The sequence below is a fragment of the Canis lupus genome, chromosome 9 (assembly GCF_048164855.1).
Source record: "Canis lupus baileyi chromosome 9, mCanLup2.hap1, whole genome shotgun sequence".
NCBI classification, from domain to species: Eukaryota; Metazoa; Chordata; class Mammalia; order Carnivora; family Canidae; genus Canis; species Canis lupus.
Window position 1 is genome coordinate 41,367,296 of NC_132846.1, and position 13,591 is coordinate 41,380,886.

The 13,591-nt window shown below is 34.9% G+C and overlaps 1 protein-coding gene and 1 pseudogene across 14 annotated transcripts in view; both read left to right on the plus strand.

Annotated features, from left to right (window-relative positions):
- FUT8 (fucosyltransferase 8) overlaps positions 1–13,591 on the plus strand; it is a 301,142-nt gene that overhangs the window by 232,740 nt on the left and 54,811 nt on the right. For all 14 annotated transcript variants that reach the window (XM_072838946.1, XM_072838956.1, XM_072838950.1 and 11 more), the window contains one exon: positions 6,963–7,200. In XM_072838946.1, the coding sequence (XP_072695047.1) occupies positions 6,963–7,200 (238 nt within the window). The remainder of the gene's footprint in view (positions 1–6,962; positions 7,201–13,591) is intronic.
- On the plus strand, positions 4,200–5,089 carry LOC140639423 (transcription factor BTF3 pseudogene; annotated as a pseudogene).

Below are 13,591 nucleotides of genomic sequence, written 5' to 3' on the forward strand. Positions count from 1 at the left end.
TCTGACCTCTCTTCATTGGAACTAGGAGCTATGGCTTAACTACTCCCTAGAGAAGACATGCTGTTAGAGAGTTGCTGGAAGGATCCTCGGGGTTTTGATATGTGTGTGTGTGTGTGTGTGTGTGTGTGTGTGTGTGTGTAAAATGGAATATTATTCAGCCACAAAAATAAGAAAACCTGCTTTTGCAAGATGGATGAACCTGGAGGACATTATGCTGACTGAATAAGACACAGACAAATATTGCATGATCTCATATGTGCAATCTAAAAAAGTCAAATTCATGAAAGCAGAGAATAGTACAGTAATAACCAGGAGCAAGGAGCTGGGGGAAATGGAGAAATGTTGACCAAAGGTACAAAGGTTCGCTTATGTGGGATGAGTAGGTTCTAGAGATCTAATGTACAGCATGCTGACTATAATTAATAATACTGACATTATATACTTGAAATTTGATCTCAGGTGATCTCCCCACCAAAAAGTAAATTGTTGGGGATCCCTGGGTGGCTGAGAGGTTCAGCTCCTGCCTTCGGCTCAGGGTGTGATCCTGGAGTTCCAGGATGGAGTCCCACATCGGGCTCCCTGCATGGAGCCTGCTTCTCCCTCTGCCTGTGTCTCTACCTCTCTCTCTCTCTGTGTCTCTCATGAATAAATAAATAAATAATTTAAAAAATTGTAACAATATGAAGCAATAGCTATGTTAATTAGCTTGATTGTGGTAATTATTACATGGTGTGTAAGTATATATATCAACATGTTGTACACTTTAAATATATTCAATTTTTATTCATCAAATATACATATGTCCATAAAGCTGGGGAGTAACCAGATAAGTGCTCTGAGTGCACTTCTTGTTGAATCTTGTATTAAAGACATCATGGGAAGATAGATAAGAGCATTGAACAATAGATTTGAGAGAGCCAAATTCTAAATTCTAGCTGTCACCAATTAATTTATTTTTGTCACTGTCAGCTTGACATCATCTTTGTCTCCCTACATGCAATTCAATTGAACTAATGGTTATTGAGCATTTACTCTTTGCAAGAGATGCCTGGAGATATTATGTCCAGTTTATATTGACTAAATTTTTTTGTTTGTTGTGAATTTAGCCTTTTAATGTAATGTTTTTGGTCTGTAGTAAATCCAGGCAGATAAGAGGAAAATTACATGGTGCCTGGAAAATTTTCCTCTGAAGAGCCTTTTACTTGAGCCTATTGGAAACCTAAATAGTTGTGGGCAAAAGGCATTATCTTTGATTTAAGTTAAAAGCCATGGAATCCATACTATTTTATAATGTTACATCATTAATTCACAATTACTACTGGTTTATTACTAGGTGAAGGCAATGGAAACTTCTAAATCTTAGCAGTGCCTACTTAATATAAGAATAATTCTGGTTTGCTAGTTGATTCAAAACTATTCTTTTTTAGCAAAGTAGAAATTAAAATGGCTTTTCGTAATTTGAAATACATTCAATGGTAACAATTTTCGTATTTTAACCAAAGTAAAAAAGATTAAAATATTTCAGCGTTATGATGATGCCTTTAGTGAATTAGTAATCATTTAGATTTAAGAGATGCTGCTTCTCTTAATGTACCATCTTAGAGGCATATTGATTTTAATATACTTCTCAATTTTGATTTATAGGATAATGAGAACAAACACTGCTTTTGGTTCTATTGATCTAGGATCATTCTTGGAAACTAGCAGTGTCAGAAAAAATGCCTCAGATAGTGTTTAAAAAAAAAAAAAAACTGAAGAGAAGGAAACTGAATACAGGAGAAACCTATTTTATCTTAAGTCCTTATCTCTTGATTTATATGTACTATAGCGTTAACTTTGCTGCAGAATTATAACTGTAAAAATGTTACATAACATTGTTAGCTTATAAAGCTCCATAATTGGACCACCTTGTAGCACTAAATGCAAAAGATACTACATTTATCCATTGTGAAATAATGTCTCGAGATTATGAGGATAAATGAGATAGTATGTTTGAATTAGCTTTGAGCATATACCATGTCATTTAGCTTCCTTGTATCTCTGAGAAGGAAGGGATGGGTACGCAGAAAGAGATTGTGGAGGGAGGGAATTTTTGTCACAATTTTAAATTAAGAAAATGAGGCAAAAATCACACAATTTAATTCATAACAGAGACTGAATTAGAACAAAATTTTATCTTAAACCTCTCTATGCAAAGTTCCTTAACTAAGCATGTTGTCTCAAGTAATTTTGACAAAATTACCTCCTGTTTCAAAAACTTGAATAATCATCATCATTGCAAGGAAGAATATATGAGCCTATTAATGACTTTGACTTCAAGAAGACCCTATATATAAAAATCCCACAATACAAGTATAATTTAGAGAGTTTATAATTTTACTTTGCCCTTAACCATCATTCTTTACAATATAGGCTCTTATTAATAATAAAAAAAAAAGTACTTTTACTTGGCATTTCAGAAATGACAATAAATTATACCTTTTAAGGTTTAACTTAAATACAAATTTTTCTTCATAACCCTTTCCAGTCCAGCTGAAAGTGGTTTTTCTTAATCTATACTTGGTCAGTGAGTGATACTCAAGGCAGGAAGAGGTGAGACCTTCTTGCTCTTATGTCTTGGGGACATAAGAGGTGTACTTTCAATCTGTATTTCCCCATCTTCCACTCTCAGATGAGAAGTACTTCCTAGTAGGACTTCTGCTGGGGATGTATTCTATCATATTCTACGTACACACGGGTATGTGTCTGCGTGTGTGTGTGTGTGTGTGTGATTGTGTGTGTGATGAGTGGAGAGTGTCATAAAAGGAAAGGAGGGGAAAGATCGAAAGAATCACAATATAGAATAAAGCAATATGCCCGCATCCTTGTATAACTGATAGAGAATTAGAAAATAAAATGCATTAGGCATACTAGAAACAATTGAAAAACAGGTTTTATCATCAGAAATAGCTACCCTGTTAAAGTGTTAGCATAATTATAGCTTCTTTTAGTAATGAGGCCCTTCTGTATATGCTTGCTTATGGATGAGACATACCTGCAAGCCTTTTGCAGACAGAAAGTGTAAAACCAGGATCAGTGGCAATTGACAAAGACTATTTGGTAAGAAATTTGAAGATTACGCATACGTATATATGCGCACACCTGTGTGTGTGTAACAAAGGTTCTGTGTCCCCTTTATAGACTCCTATAAATATCTGTTACTACTCTGTAACAGTGATGGGTAACAAAGACTTAGGTCAGGTAAAGGTTGTCCCATACGGATCCTTTCCATCTGAATAAATCCTTGCCCATCTCAGAATTGTTGCTTTGTTTACCTTATAAATATCTGCTTGTTTTTTTCTAGACATTTATTCTGGTGAACCTAATCTTATGATAGAAACACACATGTATTTTTTTCTATTTCTCACTGTCTCTTTGCCTTTCTGTGAACAAGACGTTTTGAATTTTTCAGACTTGGAAATATTTTTGTGAAAAAATTGAGCTGTGACTCTGAGCTTCTTCAGTACTTTGGTAACTGTTCTCATTCTAGTCATTCATTTTATCTTCTCTTACTGCTAGCCTCTGCCTTGGAATCTTCCATTGATTACCCTGTATATTGTAGACCTTTTTCATTCCAGAACCAAACATAATGGATTTTTTTCCTTTCTCCATGTTACCTATGATTTAACAGATTTAATATATTCTTGATTTAGCTTGGTTTGAGGAGCACTAAAACTCTTGAATTGAGCTTCGTTTCATAAACTGGCCATTTCTTTCTTTTAGTATTCAGTTCTTGTGCTCAAAGCATTGCATTCTAATTAAACTCTCGAAGCATAAGCGGTGTGCCTGTCTTAAATGCATATGTCGGGCAGTCCAGGTGGCTCAGCAGTTTAGCACCGCCTTCAGCTCAGGGTGTGATCCTGGAGATCCGGGGTCGAGTCCCATGTCAGGCTCCCTGCATGGAGCCTGCTTGTGTCTCTGCTCCTCTGTGTGTGTGTCTCTCATGAATAAATAAATCTTTTAAAAAAATAAATGCATATATATCTTCTCTTTATTTAAAAAAAGTCTTAGTTTCAAATGTTTAATTATTATGTTCCCTCACTCTTTTTTTCCTTGAAAAAAAATGAAGATTAATGTAAGACATAATAGGAAAAAAAAAGACATAATAGGAAAAACTGGATGTGAGGCATATGGGATCTCTGTACTCTTTGCAATAATTCTGTATATCTAAAAACTGTTCTAGCCTCTAGCTGCCATCTTGCGTCCCCACGTGTGTGCGCCTAACCTCAGCTGGTCCGCCCGAGACCCCCCGAGCGCCAACCCTAGTCCCCCACGCGGTCCCATTTGCACTCCATCAAGATGAAAGAAACTATCATGAACCAGGAGAAACTCGCCAAACTGCAAGCACAAGTGCGCATTGGTGGGAAAGGAACTGCTCACTGAAAGAAGAAGGTGGTTCATAGAAGAGCTACAACAGATGATAAAAAACTTCAGTTCTCCTTAAAGAAGTTAGGGGTAAACAGTATCTCTGGTATTGAACTAGTGAATATGTTCACAAACCAAGGAACAGTGATCCATTTTAACAACCCTAAAGTTCAGGCATCGCTGGCAGCAAACACGTTCACCATTACAGGCCATGCTGAGACAAAGCAGCTGACAGAAATGCTACCCAGTATCTTAAACCAGCTTGGTGCAGACAGCCTGACTAGTTTAAGAAGACTGGCTGAAGCTCTGCCCACACAATCCGTGGGTGGAAAAGCACCACTTGCTATCGGAGAGGATGATGATGATGAAGTTCCAGATGTTGTGGAGAATTTTGATGAAGCTTCCAAGAATGAAGCAAACTGAATTGAGTCAACTTCTGAAGAAGATAAAACTTGAAGAAGTTACTGGGAGCTGCTATTTTATATTATGACTGCTTTTTAAAATTTTGTTCATGGATCTGATAAAATATAGATCTCTAATACTTTTAAGCCCAAGCCCCTTGGACACTGCAGCTCTTTTCAGTTTTTGCTTATACACAATTCATTCTTTGCAGCTAACTAAGCTGAAGAAGCCTGGGAATAAAGTTTGAAACAAGGTTAATAAAGTTCTTTGCCTAGGAAAAAAACATTTTTTTAAATTTAAAAAAATAAAAACTTCTTAAAAAAGGTTATTGAAAATATATAACGAATATTTTCTTTTGTATTCATAAGAATTTTAGAGATATTCAAGTGCTGTATTTCTTACAAATCTTGAAAAATCTGACAAATGTCAGTGTTCTTTATTTGCCCTTTTGATAAACTATTGAGTTAAAATAAAGCTTTGGATCAGTTTGAGAATGTTACTTATTCCCAGGATTATTCTACAATATTGGATAGAAAGTAAGTGATATTAGTCTTTCAATAGCACATCTCATACTCTTCTGTTCCCTTCAAATCTTTTGCAGCTAAACCAACTGGAGTTCAAAAGTGAAAAGAATCAGCAACTCTAGTACTTGATTGGGAAAACAGTATTGACCAAATCTTGCTGAATTTTATGTGGATTCTCTCAAATTCATAAGGGTTCTAACTCTTCAGAGGGCTCTTGATGAACAAGAGCTTTGATTTTGAAAAGATCAGCCTGCTATGGCACATTTGATCTTAAAAGATACCTCTTCTGAAAGTAACCATGTTGCATTTTCCCTTCCCAGCTTTTCCTTCAGAATCATTTTATACCATCACATTCCTAACTTTTGTTTCTAGGGCTCTTCTTGACAGAACAGATGATATCCCTGAAGATTAGTTTTAGGTTTGTGGTTTGGCAACTGCTTTTTTCAAGAGTCATATAAACTAAGAACCTGTGAGAGAAGCAGGCTCCTGGCAGGGAGCCTGATGCGGGACTCAGTCCCAAGACTCAGGGATCATGACCTGAGCCAAAGGCAGATGCTTAAGCACTGAGCCACCCAGGTGCCCCAGAGTTGAAGCTTTAGAATAAAAAAGGCATCTCTCATTAACTAACCCTATCACATCCACTGTTAGATAATAATGTTTTAACCACTTGCTGTTCATCTTATAGCAGGGTACACAAATAGAAAAATGGACCTCCTGATTAAAAATTGGCATAACAGTGGGTGGGCAAATGGGTGAAGTAAAGGGGTTTAAGAGGTAAACAAACTTCCAGTTGTAAAATAGTCACAAAGATGAAGAGTAAAGCATAGGGAATATAGTCAATAATACTGTAATAATATTTGGTGACAGATGGTGAACTCTACTTATGATGAACATTGAGCAGTGTATAGAATTGTTGAATCATTATGTTGTACACCTAAAACTACCATAACACTGTATGTTAATTATACTTCAATGACTAAAAAATTGACATAATACAGTCTCAAGACAGTATAGAACATAGTCTACATTTTATTGTGAAAATTACTAGTAGCCATCATCAAGATTAGGGTTTTTTTTAAAGTCCTGTAACTAACATCTTGTAATTATTAATCATATTTTTTTATTCAGTAGTTTCACTTCCATAATGAAAAGTACATTTTGTTTGTGACACTTGACTCTAGAGGAAGATAGAATTAATAGGTAAATTATAGTTTTTCATTTAAGATTATTTGAGTTTCAGCTGGGAAGGTAGTAAGCACAGCATGCTGAAGGACAGCTAGCATATTTCACTTCTTTCATAAAGATCTTAACGTATGCAACTTTGAGTTCAGAGATGATCATACTTACATGTTCTGAATGATAGAGAAATGAAAGTATTTTTTTCAGTGTAACTGAAAAACTGCTTCATTTCGTATTTGTTTCATGATATTTCCAAAGCAACTGTTCTTTTTCATTGCCATCTCTCTATAATAAACTTTCAGTGGATTCTTTGAAATTCAAACCTTAAAGCTGGATTCTTTGCTTAGTAAGATACACTGGATCAGTCCTTGCTTATTATATGATTTTTGACACTTGTCATTTAGAAAAAGAAGATGACCTCTCTTCACCTTTGTTTGTCTTTCCTCCTGACAGAATCCCAAGGACTGCAGCAAAGCCAAGAAGCTGGTATGTAATATCAACAAAGGCTGTGGCTATGGCTGTCAACTCCATCATGTGGTCTATTGCTTCATGATTGCATATGGTACTCAGCGAACACTCATCTTGGAATCTCAGAATTGGCGCTATGCTACTGGTGGATGGGAAACAGTGTTTAGACCTGTAAGTGAGACCTGTACAGACAGATCTGGCACCTCCACTGGACACTGGTCAGGTAAGAGGCCTGTACGGCATTTCACATCTCTGGATTGAACTGCCACATTCCAATTATCAGATTTCTCGGCACAGCTTTATGGCTTATGGTCATCTTTTTCTCTGGATCCATGACTGCTCTACATACCAAGGTAAAATCTAGAATGTACTTTATTTTAAAAGTGCTTTATGGGGGATCCCTGGGTGGCTCAATGGTTTAGCGCCTGCCTTCGGCCCAGGGCGTGATCCTGGAGACCCGGGATTGAGTCCCACATTGGGCTCCCTGCATGGAGCCTGCTTCTCCCTCTGCCTGTGTCTCTGCCTCTCTCTCTCTCTCTCTCTCTCTGTGTGTGTGTGTGTGTGTGTGTGTGCGTCTCTCATGAATAAATAAAACCTTTAAAAAAAAAAAAGGTGCTTTATGACCTCTTTCATTTCTCATGTTCATTTTTATCTGGATTTAGCAAAATCACTAAGTTTTTTTAAGGAATGTAATTTATGCTTTTAATGATGATACATGATTCACTTTTTAGGGTACTTTCACATTATTGAAATCATTTGATATAATTAGCTAGTAAGGTAGACTGATATATGAGAATCTCCACCATGCATGAGAATCACCTGGAAGGCTTGTTAAAACACGGGCTTGTGAAAACACCGGCTTGTGATTCAGTAGGTTTGGGGAGAGTGCTGAGATTTTGTATTTCTAACAAAGTTTCCAGGTCCAGAGATGACACTTTGAGAACCACTGAGACAGACCATGCAAGTACTTTTATCTCCATTTTACATTGTTGAGGCCAATGAAACCTAATTTGCTTATGCAATTTTAATTTTATCCATGAAACATTTGATGAGGAAAAATATGAGTAGGGTACAATGCTAGACATTATCTCCAAGAATTTAGTGATAAAAGAAATAAAATACAGACTTTCTTACTTCTAATCTATTCTTTCTGTAATGATGATCTTTAAACAAGGTCTAAAGTTGGACTACCTTTGTAAAAATTGTGGTTTTATCTGTTTATAATCTTAAGCAAGTTACTTAACCTAGGCCTTCAGTTCTCTCATCAGTAAAATGAGAATGATTTGCTTACCTCTTTGAGTTGTTAGTAGGATTAAGTGAAGCAATATATGTAATACACTTAGCACAGTACTTGATACATGAACTCTAGTAATTATTAGCTATCATTAATAGCTTTATTCGGGTAAATATACAGAGAATACCTACAGTGTGGCATATGCTGAACTAAGTGATTAGGTGAAATGCTAAGCAAGACAGTACACCATCTCTTGCATTTACATCTTGTGGAAAGTCAAAATTTTTTCAAAAGGCTGAGGTATTTCTGTTAATATAATTTGTCATGGAGCTGAGCATCTTTTTTCACAAGTCTAAAACACTGGATGTGGAATTAAGAAGCTCTGTAATTGGCAAAGTGAGTAACTTTAGTTCCTTTGTTTCTTTTTAACTTCTTTGGAAAATATCAGATAATACCGTTGACTTTTCACTGAAGTGACAGAAAAGTTAATTGGATAATTTTTTGTAAAATGTTTTTTAAGTTGCTCTATAAAAGACTCTATATGGATTTAAAAGTATTATTTTGTGATGTGAGTTTTGTCTTCCTTAGGATGGTTTAGGAGCCTTATGGTATATACCAACATATTTTTTCTTTGTAACTCACCCAAGTTTTAAAGTGAACCTCTTAAGCTAGAACCTTAACTGAGCTTTAATTTTGAGGTTGCATCTTTCATTGATCTGGTCTGTAGTTTACAGCTGGTGCAAACAGATTGGGTGTCAAGGTTAGGAAGATACAGGAAAAACAGATCTGTCAGACTCATTGTGGCTAACTTTTTCACTTTGTGAACTTCGTTTAGTTTCAAGCATCTTTGCTTGTCAAATATGTAGCCAGAGTAGGGCAAGGTTCTTGTGTTAATAGAAAAGTAAAAAGTTGGCCTCACCAGACCTACCAAATTTAGTATATAGTTTGACCTTGCCTAAAAGCTACAACTAGCTATTTGGTTTGATTTTTAGTCCTTGCTCATAGATTTTGTAGTCTGTAGTGGCAACTACAGGATATGAAGGCTAGACAGGCTTGAATATGAAACCTGCAGAATTTCTTAATGTTGTAGTTAAACAGGTTCTAGAAATCATCCTTCTTTTATTTATGTGTATTCTAAGGCCAAATAGATACCACGTGGTTTATCCAGAATCATGCAGCTTATAAATGACAGAACTGTGGTTGGCACATTGACTTATACCTACCTTCAGTTTACATCCTTCCCAGTAAACTCATGCCAAACACCTTACTCATTAGAACAAGGACAGCCATCGAGATTATCCTGAATGTCTAGGAATTAAATAAAATTACTAATTTATTTCCTCCCCCTGTCCTGTAACTTTTTCCAGACCTTCCATATAATTTCCACTGAAGAGTTATCAGTGGTATTTTCTTCTCAGTCATTTGCAGTCCTTGGTTAGCCATTTTATTATGGTAATACAGAATTATGATTTTAATTTATAGACCTTTCCTTTATCACTACAGATATTGTATAAAATCATATATTTTTCTTTGTGCTAATGAATTATACTGTGCCTGTTGGACACCTTTAATTAATTAAACTAGTGATTATTTTCAGTATGCTTGCAGAATTCATTGTAAATAACGTAATTTAGATGCTAATCGGTTATCTAAAAGGAGGAAGAGATTTATATTTGAGCTTAGAATATTTAATTTTCATGAAAGCTCTGGTGGCCATCCACTTCTGTTTCTGTTTTTATATGTAACCTGTATTTGTACCTTTTGGAGAAACTAACGTATTTCTAGAATTAGAGGAAACAAAATGAATTTTAATTAGTTCTTTAACATTAATTCTTTAGTTAGCCATAAATCAACTACTGCATCTGTTATTGTACTGACTTGTATAAAGAATCGTGGGATATTTCCCCTGGCACCACTGCCATGAAATTATTGTTGTTTATACACACTTGACATGATGTGCCTGCAGGTGGAATTTTGTGATTTCTGTTGAAATCTGTCACCAGTACAGGAATTAGTATGCACATCTGATCATTTCAATATCTAAATCATACCTTGTTATAGGTTGAGTTTTGTTTTTCTCCTTCATTATTTATGAAACCATATCCTTTGCAGTAAGTAATTTCATTAAGTGAAGCAAAATATTCAAAATTATGCTTCCAGTTAAAATCATCATCATCATCATTATCATCATCATCATCATCATCTTGCCCATTCCCTATAGATGTTGTGTTAAAGTTGCTGATAAAATGATCAATTTATTTTTTTATACATACAATTTATTTTTCTATATATACAAGCTGTTTCCTAAACCTGAACTAACTACATGTAATAAGACTGATTATTCCAAATAGATTCTTGATGATAATTCAGAATGGAATTTTGGTGTTTAGTGGCTTGAAGTATTCTTCCAACAATTATTGATTTGATTTTCAATATATATTAACTATTTTGAGCTATTCCAATGACCAGCTTCCAAAATGCTTATCTAGTTGATATAAATACTCTTGAGTAGATGGTTTAGCCACAAAGAACCTCAACCATTTTTTTTAAAGATTTATTTATTTATTCATGATAGACACACACACAGAGAGAGAGAGAGAGAGAGAGAGAGGCAGAGATGCAGGCCCCATGCAGGGAGCCGGACGTAGGACTCGACCCCAGGTCTCCAGGATCACTCCCCAGGCTGCAGGCGGCGCTAAACCGCTGCACCACCGGGGCTGCCCAGAACCTCAACCATTTAAACTCAATTCTCCACTCTTTATTCTATTTTAAAAATTGAACATTTATTCAGTTGAGCAGTTAAACCATTTTGGCTGTTTTATATTTCCTTCCATTGTCTTTTTCCACTGTTTTAATAAAAAATTAAGACCTAATTGATAGGTCTAATTGGAAAACAATCTTTTAAGTGAAAATAATGACTAGTAACAAGAAAGTATTTTCTAAATATGATGAAATTTAATGCCCTAACGGTGCCTGATTTAAGTATATCTTTAGGTAGAGTGCCATTTGCTGTATTTAATTATCAAAACTGGATGGCTACTTCCTCTCCATACCTCCAAGCCTCCAAAAACGTTTTGATCAAAGAGTTTTATTTGCATTTTTATATGGAGGCAATTTTAAAATAAAGTAATTTAATAAAAGCACCTGCTCTGTGCCAGGCACCCTACTGGACTACATGAAGATAAACATGGTCGCTGCCCCATCAGGGACAGCCTAGGGGGAAAGACAGACAACTGAATGTAATGTGAAAATATATTGTGATATGGGTAAGTTGATAGGACTCTGAAGCACATAACTAACACATATTTGAGTTTCTTCTGGAAGAAGTGATTTTTAAACTGAGACCCAAAGTATGAATAGGAGTCCGTGAGGTAGAGATATGATAGAAGAATTTTCTGTCATTGGGCATCACATGTGGAAAAGAGAGGCAAGAGAGCACAGAATCACTAGGGGAACTAGAAGTAGCTCCTTGTAGAGTTTGATTATTGAGAGACTAAAATTTTGCTCTGAAAACATGTTGTTTGTCAGGTTTCCATTTGGATGGTTGTATGATTCTATTCCTCCCCTAAAACCAATAGATTTTAATTCAAGACTCAAAGCCCTTTGTTTTGTTTTTGCAGCAGAGAGGGGCAAAGTTACAAGTTAATTGGCTTTCAGCTGACTTTTGGTGTCATTTAGGAACCAATAAATTTTTTTTTAATTAAAAAAATTTTTGCTTTATTTGTAATATCTTTCAGAGTTTACTCTTGGTAAATTTTAAAAAGCTGACAAATACTACAAACTCATAAAATTCAGAAAAAAAATATTTTTATTAAGTCAATTTTACAACTCTATTTTCCCTACATTTTAAAATTAGATAATTTCTATATGACAACAATTTGCATTATCATTTTATGGAAAGAATAGGAAGATAATTCAGTCTTCAGCTTGGCTGATCAAATAATTTTTCCAGTTTTATTGAGATATATTATAACGTATTAGTTTAAAATAAACAACATAATGATTTAATATGGGCATATATTGTGACAAGATTACTGCAATAAATTTAGTTAACATCCATCACTTAATATACTTAAAATTTTTTCTTATGATAAGGACTTTTAAGATTTACTCTTTCAGGAATTCTCTAACATACAGTATAGTATTATTAGCTGTCATTATTATGGTATCTGTATCCCCAGAACTAATTCATCTCTTAACTGGAAGTTGGTACCATTTGACCACCTTCACTCTACTCCTCCACCGCCACCCTTCTGCAGCCAATCTACTGTTTTTGTAAGTTCTGTTTTTTTAGATTCCACATAACAAATGAGATCACACAGTCACACAGTGATAGTTCTACCACTGAACTCCTTAAGCAAATATCTGTCACTTATGTCAAATGGAAAATCTTTAGCAAGCAAAGCACGGATTAAATTTTACTTCAAGTTTTCCTGTGAAACTAATGTTGTAACATTTATAAAACTACTAAGATATATATTAGAATCATCTAAATGGTCCAGCCAGCTTGTATCCTTAATAACGGCTAACTCACATAGACTGGTAAACTAATGAAGTGGTTAAGAATCTATAGGCATAATATACCTGTTAGGATAGACTATGGATATGCCTCTATGTGGCATTTTTACAGTAATATTTTCAACCTTTGATGATTGACTAATAGAAACTTGAAGTAAATGCATATGATATTTTAGGTCCCTCATGCTGCAAAAACATCTTGATTTCTCTGTTCAGGTAATGTGAGGAAAAGGAAAAGATAGTGGACTATGAGTTTGACTACATCAGATCTCACTTTTGTTGTTTTTATCTTTCTGGATTCTGGCAGTTATATCTTCTGAACCTCAGGTTAGCCATACAAAAAGCTCACAATACTCAATATCTACCTTCCTATCCACTTTTATAGGGTTGTAATCATAAGGAAAAATGAATAAGAACTATAACAATATTAAGATGATTTTTACATACAGTTTATTTTCATTGTGTATGTTTGGTCCCCAGATTTTAAAATACAAACATGATAATGGAATATATTATTAGATTATAATCTGCAACAACAGGAAAGTTGCACTCTTAGGTGAAAATTAAGCTTTTATAAGAGCTTCATATAGTTTTTCCTTTTTAAAATTATAGAGTTAGATGAAAAATTAAAAGAGATCCAGAGAGAAGAAATAATTTCTGAGAATAACTTCTAGACATTAAAATATCTTTTTGCGTAATCTACCATTTAATCATAATAAGATTTTGGACCCTGCAGCCACCATAAGCCTCCATCTCAATATTTTTTCTATACTAACACATCCAAGATAGAGGATTTACTCCCACCCATAACAGTGGCTCACCGTAGTTAGTGATTTTTAAACTGGTTGAGTTTGGGAGCAAG